This window comes from Trichoderma asperellum, chromosome 5 (assembly GCF_020647865.1).
Source record: "Trichoderma asperellum chromosome 5, complete sequence".
In the NCBI taxonomy this organism is placed as follows: domain Eukaryota; kingdom Fungi; phylum Ascomycota; class Sordariomycetes; order Hypocreales; family Hypocreaceae; genus Trichoderma; species Trichoderma asperellum.
Genome location: NC_089419.1, coordinates 1,444,494 through 1,464,090, shown reverse-complemented (window position 1 = coordinate 1,464,090; position 19,597 = coordinate 1,444,494). Strand labels below are relative to the sequence as shown.

Sequence of the window (19,597 nt, the reverse complement as noted above, 5' to 3'; positions counted from 1 at the left end):
CTGTCCGAACAAGTTCAATCTCGGGTAGCCCCGACTATTAGAGTATAAGCACACACAACTCAGCGACGCATGCAGTCATCAGGCTCGATGCATGGAACAGGGTGGGTCGAGACAAAGAATATGGTTTGATATTCAAACACTAGCACAGGTCAGTCAGTCAGTAGCACGACCAGTAATACTTACAGGAGTCGTATGGCGATGTCCTCCTGCTCGTAGTGCCAACACCCTGCCTCCATGTGCCCACCTCCGTCAGCCAGCCAGTGGTTCACGCTGCGAGACGCGGCACTTGTAAGACGCCCACTCTCAGCGATGGATTCCGCCAAGAGCGGCATGGCATGTACATGCATACAGACATGGGGCGGCTATATTATGGATGGGCGGGCGGCTATACTCGCAGGAAGCAGCCCCATGGCTTGCGGCGGGTTTCACTGTTACCGTATTAGCTGGGCAAACTGGGGTAATCACATGCGAATGTATAAAATAAATTAAATCGCCGTCTGTGGGCGGATCGAAGCTGCCTAACCCAGGCAATTGTCCGAGCGCTTGCCGATCCGTCGAACGCCGGATGAGGCCGGAATGCTGGCGGCCATAGTAGATGCAGGGTCCCGATGTCTCTGATTCCGAGCACTTGGACGTCACGTTTTCCTCTTCTTCAGCTCGGCGTGCTCTATTTCGTCTTGAAGCGTCTACATAATCTATCTAACCTGTATTACTATGTGTATGACTAGTAGTATATCCATAATACAAACCCACACTCTTACTCTCTGTCTCATCATCAGGCCACCGCCAACCACCATCATAACCATCGTCACAACCTCAATATCCGCCTCTGTGCATCAATGCCTCCCCGAAACTTGTCTTCCACCACCCGTCCTCCCATCACCGTCTCTCTCACAAGTCCCTCCACATGTTTCGGCTCAACCCTCCCGTACCAAACCCCGCATCCCGCCAAGGCATGTTTCTCGCCCTTTGCATTCGTAAAACCAGGCGGGATATAGATGATCACGTTACCAGCGAATTTGTGTCCTCCAACATGGCTAATCAGCCCAACCCTCGCCACTTTCTTGTCCGGGCTGCTGCTCCCTTCGATCCTCTTCGTCTCCTCGCCATCCAGGCTCCCAATCTGAACCGCGTCCTTGGCAACGTTGAACCCTGCCATCTCAAGCTTCTCTTCAAACTCCGTCCTCAAGACAGGACCCATCGCGCCGCATCGTAAATCCCGTCCTCCATGCCCGCATATCAGCACCAGCACGTCCTGCACGTCCTGCACGCCAGGCAGAAGGCCCTGGAATGCCTCCTTGCGAGTCAGCCGATCGCGGTGTGCGGGCGATAGTCCGTCGTGGGCGCGGTGCAGCTTTTCCGGCAGTAGGAAGCCCTTGGCGAGGGCCTTGACGCTGTCGAATGACACGCGCGGTAGGAAAGGGACGTATTTGAAAGACGGTAGCAGGTAGGCGGACGTTGACTGGACTGCCTTTCTGGGAGGCACCGAGCTCGGAAACGAAGAGTTGATCACGGAAATGTGATGAAACGGCTGTTTATACGTAACTCATTAGCTTCTGTAGTTCCCACCCAAGCATTTCCAGCTTCGAACTTCGCTTCACTTCACGTCACTTCACTTCACTTACATCCGTATACTTCCCCCCTCGTCCAAAAAGCTCCTTCAGGTCCGCTGCCAGATTGTCACCGCTGTTCTCGTCCTCAATCTTGGACAGCCAGTCGTCCTTGCCCGTACACACCACAACATGCTCTGCATATCCGGCCATGACACCATTCAGCGGGTTCTGGTGGTCAATCTCCAGCCCGTCTGGCATGGCCGGCGTGTCGGCGCATCCGCATGTCGGCGACGGACAGGAGGGCACGACGGGAAACGGAGGCGGTTGCGGCGGTCGCGCAGCCCTTGAGGCGATGCCTCGTCTTGCTGCGATTGTCGCTGCTGGGACGGGGCTGGGACGGGGAGACAGCCAAGCTCTAGGAATTTGGAACTGGATCTGGTAAGGCGACGATGGCAGCAGCCTCAGCGGCGGGTGGAGAGGTATCCGCAACGACATACTGGTGAGAAGTGGCAGAGACGGATGCCAACGCTCGACATGTTTATGCTATGATAGAGCTAGAAAAGAAGAAGAAAAAAAAAAGATTCTAACAAGGCGGCAATCGGCATGTACAAGTCACGACGGGCTCGCAGTGGTGATAGCACTAAGCCCGACGCTCTCCATTGGCAATGCAGGGATAATCAAAAGATGGCGAATCGGAACGGGTCAGTAGTAATAGTGGCAGCAAAGGTCCAAGAATCTCGGAGACCGAGATGCGGGCTTTTGGCATTTTCTTTGCCTCTGCCCGGCAGCAAAAATCCCCACCACGGAGCGGCCCCACGGCGCTAAGCTGGTAGTGGCGGGTTGTGTATGATGATGCAAGGCTCAATGTTTATAAAGCTCGATGAAGTAGACAGACTATGCCTTGAGAACGGCTAATAATTGTTACCCAAAATATGTAGTAGTATTAGTTGAAAACAGTATGCTGCAAATATCGCTACCCTCTTCCCCTCTTTCTCGGTATCTGTCTGTACGGAAATCTCTATGTGAAATCGCCCATGCCTAAATACACAATACTGAAAGTATGTCCTCCTCTATACAATGAATTCCTTGCAGTCTGAATAGTAATCCCATATAAAATGCCCTTCGTCCAATTTGCTATCCCAATGCCCAAAAGAATAAAACGAATCAAAGAAACAAAAGAAATAAAAGCTGAGATAAATACCTTACCTTCTGGGCTTCTCACTCCCTCCAACTTCCCCCTACACCTGATAATTCAGCGCCAAAGTCAGGCTTATGTGCCTCTTCGGTCGCAGTATCCGGGGAGCTTGGGCTCGGAGTTGGCCCAGCTCATAACGGTCAAGCTAGTGGTGTAAACCATGGCAACGAGGCCAAAGATACACAGCGCAATATCGGAGTATCGCCAAAACTTGTTTCGTGCGACTGCCTTGTAGTGGAGCAGAGGCTATAATAAGCAAAGTCAGTATATTGTGCAATTGATGCGGGTATAATTAGGGATAAAAGGGGGGGAGGGGGGAAGAAGAAGAAGAAGAAGAAGAAGAAGAAGGGGTTACTTACAGGATAGATGTAGACCAAGGGGATACAGGCAAAGTTGCCCACCAAAGCCACAAACTTATCCAGGTTGTCAGCACCACCCCAGGCAATGCCAGCGCACATCGCCACCAAGAAGAAGCGGAAGATGTTCTTCTGCCACTTGATCCAGGGGTTGTACTTGCCACTCCTCGTAAACAGCGCAGTCTCGGCAATACGGATAGCAGGGAAGATTTGCAGCGGAGTGGACAGTAGAATGGCCATCGAGTAGAGGAGCTGCACGGTATTGACCATGCGGTTATCCTGCGGCAGGTTGAGAAGGACAACAGTTTGCGTCTCGGATCCGTACGCAGCGTAGGAGATGGCGCCCATGACGGTGAAGAGAACAGTGATGATAATCATGACCAGGAACATGACCCTGGGAAACTTTTCCGGCTGCTTCATCGATTCCTGGATGGGGATAATAAGACCAATACCCTCGAAAGTAAAGATGGCTGTACCAATGAAGAGCGTCCAGTCTTTCTTGTTGAACATGATGATATCGGCAAGGCCGTTGGCGGCGAGCGTCAAGACGTCGTAGTAGAAGAGGTACGCGAGCCCTATCAGAATAAAGGCATCCGCAATCAGTGCTGTAAATCCGAGCTTGCCAATGTCTCGAATGAGAGAAAGCGGCAGGAAGACAATCATCTGCAAGAGAATCAACATCGGGATACTAATAGACCTTTGGCAGTCTGTCACGGCCAAGATAAAGGCTTGCAAGTTCTCTGAAGTAAACACGATGTAGGCGGCGACAAATCCAATCTGGCTGAGGACAATCGAGGCAAGGATGATGGCTCGCATCCATTTTCCGTACAGAATACCGCCCATGTCACCAAACGAGCCCTCGACGTTGAGTCGTGTCGTAACCAGCAAAACAAAGCAGTAGTAACTCAGCAGCGCCACGCCAATGAGGACAAGGTTACTGAACATCATACCACCGTTGAGGTAGGCACGCGGCAAGAACAAGACACCAGTTCCGACAAAGGATTTGAGCAGCAGCAGAGCGGCGTTCATCTGGCCATTCTGCCCGCTACCGCCACGGACCTTTCTCTTGCGCTTCTTTTTCGAGGGACCAAGCAGCGCACTGTCCTCCATTGCCTCTTCTTCTTCTTCTTCGCCGTTATCTTCGCCAGACGGAAAGTATTCGTTGGGGCCGAGAACCTCGTCGTCTTCTTCCAATTCTTCACCGGCAAAGTGGCCATAGATGGACAAGAATTCGAGGAAGCTTGATGTAAATAGGGGTCGCTGATTGCTGCCCGGGGAATCGACACCTCCATAACCATCTTCGTGGTGTCCAGACGGGCTGATGACGTTTCTCCTCAGGTGGTTCCTTCGGAAGCCTCCTGGCACTTTGATGGAGTTGATGTCAAGGGTGTCGTTTTCAGGCTCGGGTCTTGAGTGGTCAAAACTCTTGCTACGCTGCATCCTCGTCTTGGCCTCTGCCTGTTCAGTCCACTTGTAGATCCCCCGTGTTACATCCCCACCTTGCAGACGCAGACTCGAGAATTCGTCCTCGTGCAGGCCAGTAGTACCAACCCCGAAATCGGCAGCCTGTTTGCCCTTGCCAGTCTCGGATGATGCCTCTGATGTGGGGTTATCCATTTCACTGGGCTGCACCAAATGCCTCTTGACAATCTCCGGGTCCTCGTATGGCCCAGTGCTCTCCGCCCCAACGCGGCTTCTCGAGTCAAAGGAGCCATAATTTGTCGGTGTGGCAGAGCGGCCTCTTCCGGGAGATAACGGCCGGACCGGCGGTGTGCTGACGCGGGCTGGAGGAGTGCCGTGTCGTGGCGGCGTTTGTCCCAGGGAGTCGGACAAGGCGGCAGCCAGAGCAGATACGCCAGGGCCTTGGGCGAACGCTGGGCTGTCGCCGCCTTCGGGCTTTGCGAATCCCGGACGAGGCGAGCCGCTTCTCATGGGCGATCCAGCTCGCACGGGCTCGGCAAGTCTCGCGGTGAGCTCGTCTCGGGGCAGAGATGACGAGAATGGCCGCTGCTGGGAGAGGCTAGGTGACGAAGACCTCGCCATGATGTCCTGCGGTATCCCGCTTCTCGACGGTGAAGACATGATTGCGGATATTCAAGCTCTGTTTAGCTTAGAGTTGGTCTCCTATCGCATATCGGGGCTGATACAGACGAAAAGTGTTGATGCTCTGTGTTGAAAAGCGTCGGCGAACCAAAAGGATGCGAACCGCGCGAGGGAGACTCGGTGACAAACCGAAACACGGGCAGATTAATGATAAAGCGCCGGCGGCGTCCAAGGTCGAGGCTCGCGGGATGAGTCGATGATTTGAGGCTGCTGTGTTTGCCTTGGCCGACGCTGATTCAATTGGGAGTCTCTGGGAGGAGGAGAAAGGACAAAGGGCTGAGATGATGGAAAGTGAAAGAGAGAGCAAGCTAATCTGCCCGGGTCTCTTTGGCCGAAGCCACGAGAGTGCGTGCCTGCTGCCAAAAGGTCCTGCACTAATGACGGACAACGCCGCACTAAAGCAGCTCAGGTAGCGAGGTACTTGTGCGCTCGCCTTGGCACCGGCGCTATGCTAGGTACTCGATAGCGGTATGACTGTACAGTACCTTGTAGTAGTCGTCAGGGCTCCAGCCTGCGCCAGCCCACGCTGTGGCGGCTGCGGTCTGGTGACTGTGCTAGGGGGCCACAGTTACTGGGGACTGCTAGGGAGAACATGCTGGGGGGCTCAGCAGTGGGCCTCCGGCGGCTAAGGCCCGCTATGACAGCGAGAGATCGGCCCCAAAAGGCGCGATTCGCAGGCTGTTATTGAGCAGCCAATACGGGGCGGCGCTTGAAAGGGCAGTTGAGATAGGGCTTGCATGCATGCATACAAACACACATTTGACATGTACAATCCTGCGTTATAATACAACGACAGTTTTTGGCCAATCCATCCAGCACGCAGGCACCACCGCGCGAATGACATTATTTGACTCATCGATATCAAACGAAGAAGAGCAGGGTGTGGAGGGGTTTACTTGATCAGGGCCCTCGGTCGATATCCGTCGGCACAACCCGCAGATGGACTTGTAACACTTATCGGGATATAAATTCGTCGAGCCCGTAATTATTTTCTTCTTCGTCTTTTTTAATATGTGAAACTTGTTTTCCCAGTCATATACATCATATTTGGTAAAGCAGTACTTCATCTTCTGCATAGTCAGACGTAGCTGGATGTACATATTACTTGTCCTGCTCCGCATCTACTAAGATGGGTGGCATTAAATTACATGTCTCAAATCGACGCTTATCGGAACCATGAAGAGAGAGAGCCGATAACGGGAATACGAGATACGGAGACGGCAGAGCTGATTCGCTCTGTCTCATACCAGTACGAATCGATATATTACGTGATCTGATACTTGCCTGAGACTGTTTCATTACTTGTGATTGATATTCCCAGCAGCTGTTGTGACGCCGTGTCCAGTCCGATATAGATAACACTGACGCACAAGGCCCGGACAGAGTGCACGATGTCTGCGGTGCTTGCGACCACAGTAATGCTCATGCCCAAAGCAGCTATGTACACGTACAGCATGAGACTCTGCCCTGTACTTTTCTGTCAGCAGTCGAATTCCTGGCATCCCAGTCCATGCAGCACCAGAGCCCCAAGACCAAGCCTTCGGGTAAGGGCGGGAAAGAACATGAGCCTCATTGGATGGCGGGGCGGACACCGAACGCCCGTTATCTGCGCAAACAAGCACACAACGGCGAGCCACCAGCATTATCACGAGGCTGACCACACATTCAGATGACTGCTGAAGATGAAGGCTGTGGCAGCGCAGCCATGCGTCTCCCCGCGTTTCTCTCCGGATGGTTCAGATCTCGATGCACATATCACAGGCGGCCAGAGAGTAGCAGAACATGATGCACTTGCCAACGTTGGAATACCACGGGACGAGCCGATGCGACACTAACGATGATTGTCCACCGAATTTCTCCGTGCAGATGGTCCGATATGGACATGTATATTATATTAAGGTACCTACATTCGTACATACGTTGGCCCATACATGCACACTCTTCAAGTGCTTGCTTTTTCTTCCAGGGTCCAGCCCAGCAAGTGCGCTTTCATCGCTAGTAAATCTATGGCTTAGCTATTTGCTGAAAGGATTCAGCACTCCTTGTGCTGGGCGGCGGCTCGGAATGCCGTCATGGCGCGTGATATCGCCTAGAGGCGGGGCAGCCAGAATGATCGCCACGCATATGCCCAGCCGTTTCTCGGAGACTAGGTTCTCTTTATGTCGCTTCACTCATCTGGTTTTGGCATGGATATGTAGATTGGCGGCTCTCCTTGTTTGAAGTAAAAAAAGAAAGAAAGAAAGAAGCCGGCGTCGACGACATATTGCAGCCCTACCATCGGCAATGGCACATCGTGACCATCCCTTGTCGCTGCGATTCCTGATTAGACACTCAGAGCCATAAACCGCCCACAAATCATGCTCCCCAAGTCCCGCAAGGACCGGCTGAAGATCGCCCTGTCCATTGCTGGGATGACGACGATGCTCTACACCACCATCGCACGATTGCGGAGCCTGCCATTCCCACCTGATCTGTGGCTTCTCCAGCAGAGACCAGCACTGAGCCCAGCTAGCCCAGCACTAACACTCCATACGAGTTCGTAGCGCACAGCAGGTCTATTCGCTCCGTCTATGCCGCTAGAGTGCTGAGACTTGATGCCGCAAACAAGTCGTTGCGGTGTAAACCCCCGTGTACATGTAGGCAGCGCCAAAGACTCGCCCACATAATAGAAGCTGCCTCTCCTGGACTGACAAAGGGTCGATACGACATCGTACATATAGATCCGTCAAAGAGAGCCATTATAGGTGATAGAGCATGCATATACACATGCACAAAATGCACCCAAACTTGATTTCGGTAGCAGCTTTATTCGGGAACTGTCAGGCATGATGGCGTCGATGGCTCTCTCCTCTCTTACATGAGTCGCCGCTCGCGCTGCTCAAGCCCCGCTGCAGATCCCAGACCCTTGGCATGACGCCGGCCTTGAATGATTGCTTGATCTCAACGGCGTTTTACACAAGTTCAGCAGCTAGCTCAGATACTGATATTAACGCCATTGCCCAAGTGCCGGCCCGTGTCCTTTTTGATGGCCTCTCCGTTACTTACACTTGTGGCTTGACAGAGCTGTGGAGAATGTCTATGGCACTATTGTTTTCTTTATATTTTCTCATGTTCAATTTATAGCACCTAGACAACCTTTATTCTTCACGTATTACCGCCGTTGGGTTATATTCAAGACATTGCAGCGCGCCAGGTTCTAGGGTTGGTTGGATGGATGGAGGTGGCCCTCTGGACTTCCACGCTCGTTGACAATATTCGCACTCTTGCCACGCGACCTTGAGCGTCCTACTTCTGAAAGCATCCCCCCATGCCTTATCAAACACCAGAAAGAAAAGGCTCTTTGACGGTATCTATGGAGCCTGCAAAGGCCACTGGAGGCGCCGGGTTAGGCACCATATCTGGCGTCTATATCCCCGTATACCTCAATATCCTGAGCATTCTCATGTTTCTCCGCTTTGGCCAAATCCTGGGACAAGTTGGCTTCATCGGAATCCTAGGTAAGTCGCAAATAAGAACTGCAATACATTACAACGTTCATTCTCAACGTGTTCTCACCATATCAGGCCTTCTCCTCGCCGCCTATTGCATTGATCTGCTCACTGTCCTCTCTCTATCTGCTATCGCGTCCAATGGAGAAGTCAAAGGCGGCGGTGCTTATTACTTAATCTCTAGGTCTCTCGGCCCGGAGTTTGGTGGCTCTATCGGCATCTTGTTCTATCTAGCTCAAGCTCTAAACACTGCAATGAATGTAGTTGGTCTCATCGACTGCATTCGACTTAACATGGGATCCAACTTTCCTCAAGGGTACTGGACTGGCTATGGACTTCAAACAGCCGCTTTAGTGCTTTGCACATGTCTTTGCTTGCTTGGCTCATCAACATTCGCAAAAGCCTCAAATGCACTGCTCATCATCCTTACAGTGGCTGTTCTGAGCATTCCAATATCAGCCGTCTTTAAGTCTCCGTTCGAGGATGTTACAGCTGGAGTCAATTTCACTGGCATCAGTGCTGATACGCTCATTGGAAACTTTGCACCTCGGCCCTCTGATAGCAGCTACGAAGGCCTCAAGACATTTCGTGACTTATTTGGTGTTCTCTTCCCGCGAGTACATTCCACTATTCATCCTTAGCGAACGATGTATACTAATAGTTGTAACAACAGAGCTACCTCGGGAATATTTGCCGGGGCTTCTATGTCGGGTGATTTGAGAAACCCAAGCAAAGCTATTCCGCATGGAACACTATGGGCTACCCTTACAACATTCATCGTGTATTTCACAGTCATCATCTCCATGGCAGCGGCCACTACTCACGAATCTTTTCTGGCCAATAATAATGTCATTTCTCTCACAAGCTTATATGCCCCTATTATCCTGGCCGGTGAATGTGCAGTTACATTCTTTTCGGCTCTTATGGGGGTTATCGGCTCAGCCAAGCTATTTCAAGCGCTCGCTCGGGATAAGCTCCTTCCAGGGCTGTCTGTTTTCGGAAGAGGAACTAAGATTGGTGATGAACCGATATTTGCCATCTTCTTAACCTATGCCATCGCCCAAGTCGCCCTTTTTGCGGACCTGAATCAAATCGCCACTCTCATCTCTATGGGTTATCAGGTAAGTGCAGGAGCCAAAGACATATACCCCCCCTTCTTTCTCTCGATACTCGGCTAATAAACAAAAATAGATGACATTCTTTGTTATGAACTTGGCTTGTTTCCTATTAAAAATCGGATCTGCTCCTAATTTCAGACCTGGCTTCCAGCTCTTCAGTGCCGAGACGGCTTTTTTGGGAAGCCTTTTCTCCGCCGCAGCCATGTTCTTTATCGACGAAGCCTATGCTTCAACCGCAATTTGTGCTCTCATACTAGTGTTCTTGCTGATTCATTACCTTTGTCCGCCCAAGCACTGGGGGGATGTCTCACAGAATCTCATCTACCACCAAGTGAGAAAGTATCTCTTGAGATTAAAGCCCGAGCATATCAAGTTTTGGAGACCACAGATCATACTCCTCGTGAATAACCCGCGACGGCAAACGAGGCTAATTCAGTTTTGCAATTCTTTGAAGAAAGGTTCGCTTTACATCCTGGGCCACGTTATCGTAACGGATGACTTCAACACAGGAGTTCATGAGGCGAAACTGCAGCAACAGGCTTGGACACGTTATATATCGGAGTTTTCAAGAATCAAAGCCTTTGTCCAGCTAACCATGTCGCCTTCGATTAATTGGGGTATCCGAAATCTCATCCTGTCCTCAGGCCTAGGGGGCATGCGGCCCAATATTGCCGTTCTGGGATTTTACAATATGGAAGATCTACGGAGATCTAGCCATCGACTACGAGTGCCGGACATTCCAATGGCTCCGGCTTCTAAAATGAATCGTCCGCCAAAATCTCAAGGCGGAACCTCTACACGACGCCGTGGCGATACATCAGCCCGTTTGATGGAAGGCTTCTTACCAACTGATGCGATTCGTACGGAGGATATGATGTCTCCCACAGAGTATATGACAGCATTGGAGGACTTGACTTTGATGTATCGGTTGAATGTAGCGGTGGCATACGGGTTTGACGCCCTAGAGACGCCTCGAAAGGACGAATGCAACGCAAAGAAGTATATCGACTTGTGGCCGATCCAAATGTCTGCCGAAGTTTCGTCCGAGGGTAAAAATATGTTGACTTCTAATTTTGACACCTGTAAGTATAATTGCATTGGTTCTCCTCACTCAACAATTCATATACACTCTGGTCCTCTGGGAAGGACTAACATCTGATAGACACGCTCATTTTACAACTAGGCCACATTCTCCGCAGTGTTCACACTTGGAAACGAGCTCACACGCTGCGAGTCATGGTCTTTGTTGAATACGAAAGCGAAGTCCAAGAAGAGTTGGCACGAGTCCGCGCCCTTTTGGAGAAGCTGCGCATAGAGGCTGAAGTTCGAGTCTTTTGGCTGGCATGTGGCCAGTTGGACACGTACGAGCGTATCATCAATGGCAAAGGCAGTAGCATAGACTGTGAAATCATTGTTGGCGACGCATTGAGGGATGAAGAATGGTGGAACGACCTGGAAGACTTTCGTGGACAATCTGAGCCCATGTCAACTAGCCAAGAGTTTACACACCTAGCGCACATTATTACTTCAACCGCTGGACGGCCAGGAGTCTACAATCCACACGAAGAGCCTGAGTCGCGGAGACGGCGCTCGAGTGTTTTGGATCTTCCCGGTATGCCCAAGAAACCGAATATCGGTTCCTTGTCAAAGATGGGCATTAACATCGGCATGCACACTCACCATCTGAACGAGGAAGTCTTTGAGGACTCTGATTCGGATTACGAAACCAATAGCGACACAGATTCTATAAGTACGGTGCGATCCGTGACAGACCCGTTATTGCCCGAGTCGTCATCTTCGAATGCTCCACGAGGGCAACCCTCGCCTCCCGAGATGCGCGGAAATGGCTCTTTTGATACAATCACTAGCCATGGAAACTCCACCAACGGTCATCCCTCAATTACTCCATCGTATGGCACCATGTCTGGATCCCAGCCGCTTTCTTTAGCGCAGCATCGATACAGCTCAGTCTTTTCTCCAACTCCTCGACAGGGGCCCGAAGTTGATCTAGACGCGACCCCTCGAGCAAACGGCCGTCAGAGGACCAGCTTCAAGATTGACATCAGGAGCATAGAATCTTTTCCCAATCTAGATCAGCTTGCTGGCCACGAGTCCCGTCGCAGTAACTATCAGCCAAGCAGCCCTGTTAAATCTTCGGTCAACCGATGTTCCGGAGACGATGATACATCAACGCCTCGGCCAAGCATATCGCGACAGTCGTCCGCCTCTCGATTTTCCAGTCGACCTGTTCCGGAGATGAGAATTACAACGGAGGAGGGCAGCTCTCGTATTGGGTTCGCCACCGCAAATTCCTCGAGCCCTACGACGCCTAGAATAGACCGTCCATCATTCTCGCGACAATCTTCACTGAATGTTCCGTCGCAGCCATTGCCTGGAACTAGGAGGAATATGAGAGGAGGAGGACCACGTTCGAAGTCGTACATTGAACAACCAACATACTATTCACGCGCGAGCGCAACTAAATCCCGTTATCAATCCCATTCTCGGAGAGAATCCCAATATCCCAACAACTTTGACCAAGGAGATGTCAGCCTAAATATTCCCAATCTTGTGCAGTCGTATAGATCTGGCGTCGAAGCAGGCAACGCAGAAGGCGCTCCATACTCAACACAAGGAGTCGCCTTATCCTTCAACGACCTGCCAAGCAGAGCACAGCATCTGATTATCAATGAGCTGATGCAACAGAATTCGAAAGACACGGCTGTCCTTCTTAGCACGCTGCCGATACCCAACGAGGGGACGTATATGAACGTAGATAGTACGATTCAGTACCTGTCGGATGTCGAGCTGCTGTGCCATGACCTTCCGCCTGCGCTTTTGGTGTTGAGCAACAACATGACAGTCACGGTGAGCTTGTGAAGAGACTTCTCTGTCCATTATACACCATTCTACTGCGACATTGGGCTGAAGAATATGAAATGAAAAATATACCTTTGAGTTTTATCTGAAAATAGCGAGAGCCATCTTTGTATGCATTTGATTCTAAGTTACTAGGCAGCGAATTTGAAACTGGGGTCCATCTCTTCTTCTTGTATATAAATAGCAAATTGACGTACAACATTGTTAATATGAACAGAATATTCAATTGATATGATTGTAATACGAACGATGTCAGAGGCGACTGTGCTTGAACAGAACAAGCCCAATTGTTGCTCATGCTGTTAACCGCGAGAAAATACAAAATGAACACAGAAATTGTTCAACCGCTATCATCCAATATAAGAAAAGCTGCCCGCATTTAATGAGAGACTTTACATCGTACTACTTGATAAAAATTGAAAAATCTCGTTACACAAGAAAACAAACTTTTCTTCTTCAACTTCCCCGGCGTCTCCTGGAAAAAAAAATGCGCATCAAAATGCCATGGCACCACAACTCAGCGCCCCCAAAGCGAAAGCGCAGAGCATCTCCTCCAGCAGTCAACAGAGAAATTCATCCAATAGCAAACGATTGCGACTACATATTCGGGACCTGGAAGGCTCAAGCCGGCAAGGCAAGAGCGCACAGGGGACAAAACCAACTGCTTAGCCACAGCGTTGACAAGATACGAACCGAAACTCCAATCATCAGGAGTCCTCCAGATCGGGCTCTCTGGCCAAAAGCAACGTATTCTCCTCACTCTCCGTTCATTCCAATACGGCAATCTCCGGATCTATCTTGTCTACCGACTCAAACCTGCATCTCACCGTCTCCTCCGCTATGTTTTCTTTGCTCCGGATATTTAGGAGACAAACATAGCTATACCATCTGTAGCACATGTAAAGCCAATTACACAGCGCCATCGCATTGTTTGAGGGAGGAAGATGAGTATGACGAGTTCCTTCCCGTCAGTCCCTCTCCACAAGACGGAAACTCAGATTCGCCAGTTTTGCTGGTAGATAAGTGTATTACCGAATGGAAGAAAACCTGTCTGACAAATAGTGCCGATAACTGTGCTGCATACGCATTGTCAAGTCCGAGATCAGTGTGCTCTGATGATGAATCAGACGGCTGTGCTACACCTGCGCTGTCATGTTCAAGCTCGGTGTATTCTCAAGATGAATCCGACCTATATGAATATCATGAATATCTCATTGGAACTGAAACTTCCCGTGTAGTATCATGTATATTAACAGACAGTGCAAATAGTTGCACTACACCCGAGTTGTCAAGTCCGAGTTCGGTATATTCTCAAGATGGATATGACGAAGAGAAGCCTGAAATAGATACGAGGGGCTATTATGAACTACCTTGGGTGGCTGAGTATTTCGATGAACATCAACATTCGATACACAAAGAACTAGAAGACAATGTAGAAGACGACTGCAGTATAGAGATAAATATTCTTTACAAATAGTGACAAACGACGGATTTTCATGGCAAAAGAGAAGTTTGTGAGAGCTAGGTATCTTAACCATTTTACCCTTCTATTCATTTACCCATTGTAGCTACATTTATATCTCATGTCCCCCCCGATAGTCTAATTCCCTGTCAAGTTCATAACGTCGTCTATATAAAAAGAAAATTCATTCCTACAATATCCTCTTAACAACCAACTCCCCTTTATTCACACCTTCTAATTCTATAAAGCCGCCAGCTTCAAGCCTCTTCTTCCATTTATTGCTCTCATATCGCCCCAATATCATTGTCAGTCGCAAAAGAACTCCGTTGCTTGAAGCATGCTCTTCTGTGGTCTCAGCCAAAGACGTAAACGTCCATCGGCCAAACGCCCAATTCAAGATGTATCGACCGCGCGGGTTGGACTCTGGCTGTGGAACGTCGGGATCGGAGTTTTTGGGTGTAGATGAGAGCGTAAGGACGGCTTTAATACGGTAAGCTTCGTCCTTGGGAGCTGCCTTGAGGAAATTGAGCAGCTTGTCCGTTGAGACGGCGGTACCACTGTCGCCTGTGAGCTCGACGGAGAGCACTTCAACCTCGCTCTGGTGGCTATGGCTATGGCTGTGATCGTGCTTGTGAGCATCACCGTTCGTTTGGTGGCTGTGATTGTGGTTGCCATTAACTTCAGCCTCCGTCAGCTCCTTGGCCAGACCCCCATCAACACCAAATATCAGGCCCATGTCAACGAATCCCTTGTCGCTCTTCACTCGTGCCACATCAACGTCTAAATCGCCCACTCTATCCAGGCATTCTTCATAACGATCTTCTCCTGCCGTTTCCCATTTATTAAAAACAATAAGGTCGGTATAGCGGGCTTGGATCTTGGCCGTGTAACTCGTATCTTCGTATCCCTTCCAATTCTCAACGTCAATCACGCTGATGACTCCGTCGAGCACATATTTCCCTGTGTCTCTCGCAATTCGGTTGACCTCCAACGCCAGAGTCGCCGGAAAGGCAGATCCGCTCGTCTCGATAATGATGCGATCCGGTGCGACAGTCTTTTCGAGTTCTGCCAACGCGGGGCCGAGTTGGCCTACTAGGTTGCAGCAAATGCATCCGTTGAGGAGCTCTTGCACGCCGGAAATGGCTGAGCTGGAGGCCAGCTGGGAATCGATAGCGAGGTCGCCGAATTCATTCTTCAGCAGGGCGAGCTTGTAAGACGGATTTTGAGCGCGGAGTTGGGGGATGAGGTTGAGAATGAGAGTCGTCTTTCCGGAACCCAAAAAGCCGGTAATAATAGTGAGAGGAATCGGGGCCATTGTCGGGGAAAGGCCTCTATTTGATTTGTCTATATCGAATTGGACAATAAAAACAAAAGGAAAGGCAAGAAAGGAGAAAGGAAGAGATCAACAATCACACCACTTATTACTAGGTTTGTCATACGGAGAAAATAAACTCGGATTGCAAATCAGATCGATCTGGGTAAGAGAATGAGGCGGCTTGGCTTATCTTATCAGCGCCGTCTTTCGGCGGCCGAATTTCTACAGTAGCAGCGCAGCGCTATAGCCAAACGCTATAATGTTACGCTAGTACCTAACCCAGGCTTTGGCTTTAGACTTAGCCGGGGCTGTTTAGTGGCCTTGGCTGTCTTCAGCGGTTGTCACTTGGCAGTGCACACTGATCGCCACGCATATACACGTCTTCAGTCTCAACTTGACGTCACATTTCGTAAAAGATCGAAACGAACGAATTCATTATATAAGTCCCAGCCATGACATCCTTTTTGCGCAAAACCCGAGATATATCGCTCGACATTGCAGTTTCTAGTGTTTATGCGATAGTCTACCTCTTTGAATTTGGCCGTGACCAAGTAGACAAAGTAGCAGTCATGATGCGCTCACCACCCGGGAAACAAGACAGCCCGCCACACGCGCCACCATTCAAAGAGCAGCTCGACCAGAAGGCAGACGAGAGTCGTGCTCGTGAGAATGGCAGCGGGGGCGAATCAATCATCGAAACTGTTGTTCATAAGAGTAAGTTCCTTGTTTGACACTCTCCATGCTGATGATTAGCCAGCGGCCAGCAACACATGCGAAGCAAAACGCCATGGCTGTACGATTCGTTTCGATTACACGCCCATTCGAACCAGCACTGACATGCCCTCGATAGTCTCGCAAGCCATTCCAGCTCAAGCGCATGTCCTTGGAGGGTCAAATCCAGATGGCAAGGTGGAAGACGAAGCAGAAGCCGGTCCCCCTCATCGGCCAGAGAATGACGTCCAGATCGAGGAGTTTGTGAGGGAGCAGCATCGAAGCAAGTTTGCCGGGGAGACCTTGAATTCTTGAGTTCGTCGAAGTTTTAAGTGGAGATACATAGATAATAAGCAGTTTAATCAGACCTATTTCTTCCCGCTTCAACACAGAGACGTCTACAGCGTGATGAGAATTTTTGCTTCATAAACGCAGCATATGCTATGCTACCAGGCAGTTCTACGAGCCATTCGCACTCGGCAGCCCCAGGCAAACCATACAGGAGCACACGACGAGAGGCAGCCCATGGCTCAAGCACGCCCGAGCGATTTAACTCGATCAAGAAGCGTCTACGAAGACAAGCTGAACACAATGCACAGGCATTCATTCGTTCAGCCCTCTTCAGCCGCAACTTAGCGCTGCAGCAAGGGCGCACACGAATAAAGAAAATATTACCGAGCTTGTCTAGAAGCTGGCATGTCCCCCCTTCTTGGCATCTGCCGCCCACAGATTTTTGTTTCGAAAAACGTAGCGGTAGATTTCCTATATCCAAGGGTTTTACTCTTCTGAGCATTTCCCACGAGGGGAAAGGCAACGCAACACCGTGGGTTAGCTAGGTGAGGGTCGTGGCAGCTCAGGTGCTTTTTGATAAAGAAGAAAAGAAAAGAAAAAAATTCTAAAAAGTTTGCCGGCGATTGCTGTTTAAATGGGCTGCACCAAGGTGGGGCGATGCTAAACTACGCTGATGACTCAGCATTCTTTTTGTTGCGCAGATTGGCAGAGTTCTGGAGCACTTATTCTATGGAGCAGCGGAGGCGGGCATGCTCAGATTTACATCTTACAAAGGACCATTAATGATAAGATAGGCATAGAAGATAGAAAATTAGATATTGGAATCCAGAATGCCTATCCAAACAGGCTCCAAAGACAGTCTATAAACGAGGCAGGAAAAGTGTACTATATCATTTCATCGTCAAACGCCAGTCTAATCAATTCAACCGTTCCATCTTCAGGCCTTTTCCAAGGAGTTCGCTTCCCACCTCTGCAATCAGGGCCTCGTTGGGAAAAGTCTTCTTCTTTTCCAATACCGTTCCTTCGGCATCTAGAGCGCGGAGTAGATCAGCAAGTTCTCCATCAAGCTTTGTACAGTAAACCAAGTGGCCCAACGCCGAAAGCATGCCTTGGAGGGCCTCTTGCGAAGTCTCTTCTTGAGAGACTGCTTCTACAACAGATGCTGCAAGCTCAACAAGGTCGTCTTCTGGTAGACTCGGCTTAGCCTCGCCAAGCCTTGATCTGCGGTCTGCCAAAGCAATGTTGAACAAGAGAGACGACGCCGCCACGCGGGTATTGCTGTGATTATCATCGAGAAAACTGGTTGATATTAACCGGGTGATGGGGCCACGAAGATGTTCATGTCGTAGGATTTCATCCGGAAATAATGGAGTGGAGAAAAAGTTGCAGGCCATTTGCAAGGTCACAAGACGCAGTGCGTATGGGCACTCGCTCTGCTCGTTGACGGCATTGAGGATGCCAACAACTGTCTTGTGCGCTGTCTCTTCAGCAAAATACCCACTCACTCGGGGGTCAAGAAGCGCACAACGTAAAAGATCGACCACGGTAAACATAATTTCAAGGGGTAGTTTGGCAACTGACTCCTGGAGAAAGCTAGCCATGTGTCCCATGTTCGGCAAAACAGCGTCCAAAGCTTCCCCATTGGCGCGGTCTTCGATGAATCTCTTCAGGTGCTGAATTTCGGGCTTGCCGGAAACCTCTGTGCCCATCTTGATCATCAATTTCTGCATTGGAGGCACCTTTCCAAATAGTACAGGTTTCGTATCGGGATTAGCAAATGTGGGAAGACGGAGCTTCTCATGAGGATGGTGGGGATGCGCCATCTGTACCAGCAGCTGGAGATTTCCTCTCAAAGTAGCTGGGTCGGCGCCGGACCATCTGTTTTCTTGTTCTCCTTTCAGAAATGTAATGAATGTCGGGGTTGCACTGATCGAGTATTGGCTGGCAAGCAAGTTTGCCTGCGGCTGAGAGATATCAATCTTGATCAAAGTTGCCTTGCCAGCAAACTCCTCGGCCAGTGAGTCGTATAAAGGATAAATCATCTTGCATGGCGCACAGGTTGCAGAAGTAAAGTAGACCACTGCGCAAGACTGCTTTGCTTGATCTAACAGAGCAGATAGTTCTGCATGGCCAGTCACGTCTTTCACTGAAGCTACCTTGACAGGTGCAATAGGCTGAGCACTCTGCTGAAGTCCCAGGATGGAGCCGTTTTGCCTGCTGGCATTGACCCCTTGGGTAAGTTGAGGCATCAGCATGCGTCCAAACGGCGAGTCGAGGACTGCCTGGGGCATCTGTGAGATGTGGCTGGGAATACCCTTCCCAAGAAGGAAATTGGAGAAGGCGTCGGTGAAGTTGTTGCAGTTGTGGCGGAAGAGGTCATAGGCCTATGTTTGTTCGAATTAGCAATCTAGTAACTATCAAAGACAAAAGTATTCGCCAATACTATCATACCTCTATCGTAAAAATAGATCTAATTGACTCCAGATAATCCCCGATCACGTCCATGGGAAGGTTTGTCTTGCCGAGATGCAGTCTCTCCAAGGGTTGGCCCAGGTGCGAGGTGCCTGGAACGATGGAGATGATGCCGCCGTCATAGACATACTCGCGGCCTTGAAGCTCGATAGAAGTGTGGTAAACGGCATCAAGCTGGAATCCTAGGAGGCCCAGCGACATTTGACGAGCTAGGCCGCGAGATAGGTCGTAAACAAGGAGGTGGACGTCCATCTTAAGCCGTGCCTCTAACGCTAAGCCTTGTGGTTCCTGCAAAGTGTTCAAATCGAAAGTTTTAGACCCAAACAATGAAAATTGTTGGCTGTTGGTTGTGGTAACCGCATAAAAAATAGAAACCGACCAAAACCTGTGTGTTTGGGCCGATCCGAGTGTATTTATTGAAGGTTAAGGCAGCAGAGGTGTACGAAATCACGAGGCTTTCAGCGCACGCAGCAATTGACGTAGAGACCTGCTGCTACCAAGAGGCGGACTTCGGCTTATAAACTCCGCTGTGCTAAAGCCGGCACTTGCTAGATGTAGTAGATGCTGAATCAAGCGTAATGAACACAATGCGGAGCAGACTTTTGACGAATTCTCCAAAGAAAAAATATATTCAAATATTTGCTGGTTTCTAT

The 19,597-nt window shown here is 50.0% G+C and overlaps 6 protein-coding genes across 7 annotated transcripts; 2 read left to right on the top strand and 4 right to left on the bottom strand.

The window, feature by feature from the left end:
* Window positions 1–597: 597 nt before the first annotated feature.
* Window positions 598–2,272, bottom strand: TrAFT101_008646 (uncharacterized protein). Its single transcript, XM_024902454.2, has 2 exons — window positions 1,626–2,272; window positions 598–1,531 (listed from the first exon to the last, which is right to left on the bottom strand). The coding sequence occupies exons 1-2, from the start codon at window positions 2,046–2,048 to the stop codon at window positions 809–811; spliced, it is 1,146 nt and encodes a 381-aa protein (XP_024761937.2). The 5' UTR covers window positions 2,049–2,272; the 3' UTR covers window positions 598–808.
* Window positions 2,273–2,477: 205 nt separating this feature from the next.
* On the bottom strand, window positions 2,478–5,797 carry TrAFT101_008645 (uncharacterized protein). The gene is made up of 2 exons (XM_024903736.2): window positions 3,108–5,797; window positions 2,478–2,994 (listed from the first exon to the last, which is right to left on the bottom strand). Exons 1-2 carry the CDS (start codon window positions 5,184–5,186, stop codon window positions 2,824–2,826), a joined length of 2,250 nt encoding a protein of 749 aa, XP_024761938.1. The 5' UTR covers window positions 5,187–5,797; the 3' UTR covers window positions 2,478–2,823.
* Window positions 5,798–7,400: 1,603 nt separating this feature from the next.
* TrAFT101_008644 (uncharacterized protein) lies at window positions 7,401–12,908 on the top strand. 2 transcript variants are annotated; one of them, XM_066128392.1, is made up of 5 exons: window positions 7,401–8,704; window positions 8,771–9,312; window positions 9,369–9,816; window positions 9,887–10,895; window positions 10,997–12,908. In XM_066128392.1, exons 2-5 carry the CDS (start codon window positions 9,179–9,181, stop codon window positions 12,691–12,693), a joined length of 3,288 nt encoding a protein of 1,095 aa, XP_065984511.1. In that variant the 5' UTR covers window positions 7,401–8,704; window positions 8,771–9,178; the 3' UTR covers window positions 12,694–12,908. The 2 variants fall into 2 exon arrangements, with proteins under 2 accessions (XP_065984511.1, XP_065984510.1); XM_066128393.1 differs by having other exon boundaries at window positions 7,461–8,704; window positions 8,771–9,308.
* A 1,437-nt stretch (window positions 12,909–14,345) lies between these two features.
* TrAFT101_008643 (uncharacterized protein) lies at window positions 14,346–15,470 on the bottom strand (the record flags this gene model as incomplete). The annotated part of the gene is made up of 1 exon (XM_024907940.2): window positions 14,346–15,470. One exon carries the CDS (start codon window positions 15,468–15,470, stop codon window positions 14,346–14,348), a length of 1,125 nt encoding a protein of 374 aa, XP_024761942.1.
* A 452-nt stretch (window positions 15,471–15,922) lies between these two features.
* On the top strand, window positions 15,923–16,496 carry TrAFT101_008642 (uncharacterized protein; the record flags this gene model as incomplete). The annotated part of the gene is made up of 2 exons (XM_024907941.2): window positions 15,923–16,184; window positions 16,321–16,496. 2 exons carry the CDS (start codon window positions 15,923–15,925, stop codon window positions 16,494–16,496), a joined length of 438 nt encoding a protein of 145 aa, XP_024761943.1.
* Window positions 16,497–17,271: 775 nt separating this feature from the next.
* TrAFT101_008641 (uncharacterized protein) lies at window positions 17,272–19,542 on the bottom strand. The gene is made up of 2 exons (XM_024901839.2): window positions 18,924–19,542; window positions 17,272–18,856 (listed from the first exon to the last, which is right to left on the bottom strand). The coding sequence occupies exons 1-2, from the start codon at window positions 19,194–19,196 to the stop codon at window positions 17,390–17,392; spliced, it is 1,740 nt and encodes a 579-aa protein (XP_024761944.1). The 5' UTR covers window positions 19,197–19,542; the 3' UTR covers window positions 17,272–17,389.
* Window positions 19,543–19,597: the final 55 nt, after the last annotated feature.

Excerpts from the sequence above, each read along its gene's own strand:
- TrAFT101_008645 (XM_024903736.2), bottom strand. The coding sequence starts at position 5,186 with ATGTCTTCACCGTCGAGAAGCGGGATACCGCAGGACATCATGGCGAGG. Across the intron at positions 2,995-3,107 it reads CCTTGGTCTACATCTATCCT|CCTCTGCTCCACTACAAGGC; the intron begins GTAAGTAACCCC and ends TGCTTATTATAG.
- TrAFT101_008641 (XM_024901839.2), bottom strand. The coding sequence starts at position 19,196 with ATGGACGTCCACCTCCTTGTTTACGACCTATCTCGCGGCCTAGCTCGT. Across the intron at positions 18,857-18,923 it reads GATCTATTTTTACGATAGAG|GCCTATGACCTCTTCCGCCA; the intron begins GTATGATAGTAT and ends GAACAAACATAG.
- TrAFT101_008646 (XM_024902454.2), bottom strand. The coding sequence starts at position 2,048 with ATGTCGTTGCGGATACCTCTCCACCCGCCGCTGAGGCTGCTGCCATCG. Across the intron at positions 1,532-1,625 it reads GAGGGGGGAAGTATACGGAT|CCGTTTCATCACATTTCCGT; the intron begins GTAAGTGAAGTG and ends ACGTATAAACAG.
- TrAFT101_008644 (XM_066128393.1), top strand. The coding sequence starts at position 8,515 with ATGCCTTATCAAACACCAGAAAGAAAAGGCTCTTTGACGGTATCTATG. Across the intron at positions 9,817-9,886 it reads TCATCTCTATGGGTTATCAG|ATGACATTCTTTGTTATGAA; the intron begins GTAAGTGCAGGA and ends AAACAAAAATAG. Across the intron at positions 10,896-10,996 it reads GACTTCTAATTTTGACACCT|GCCACATTCTCCGCAGTGTT; the intron begins GTAAGTATAATT and ends TTTTACAACTAG.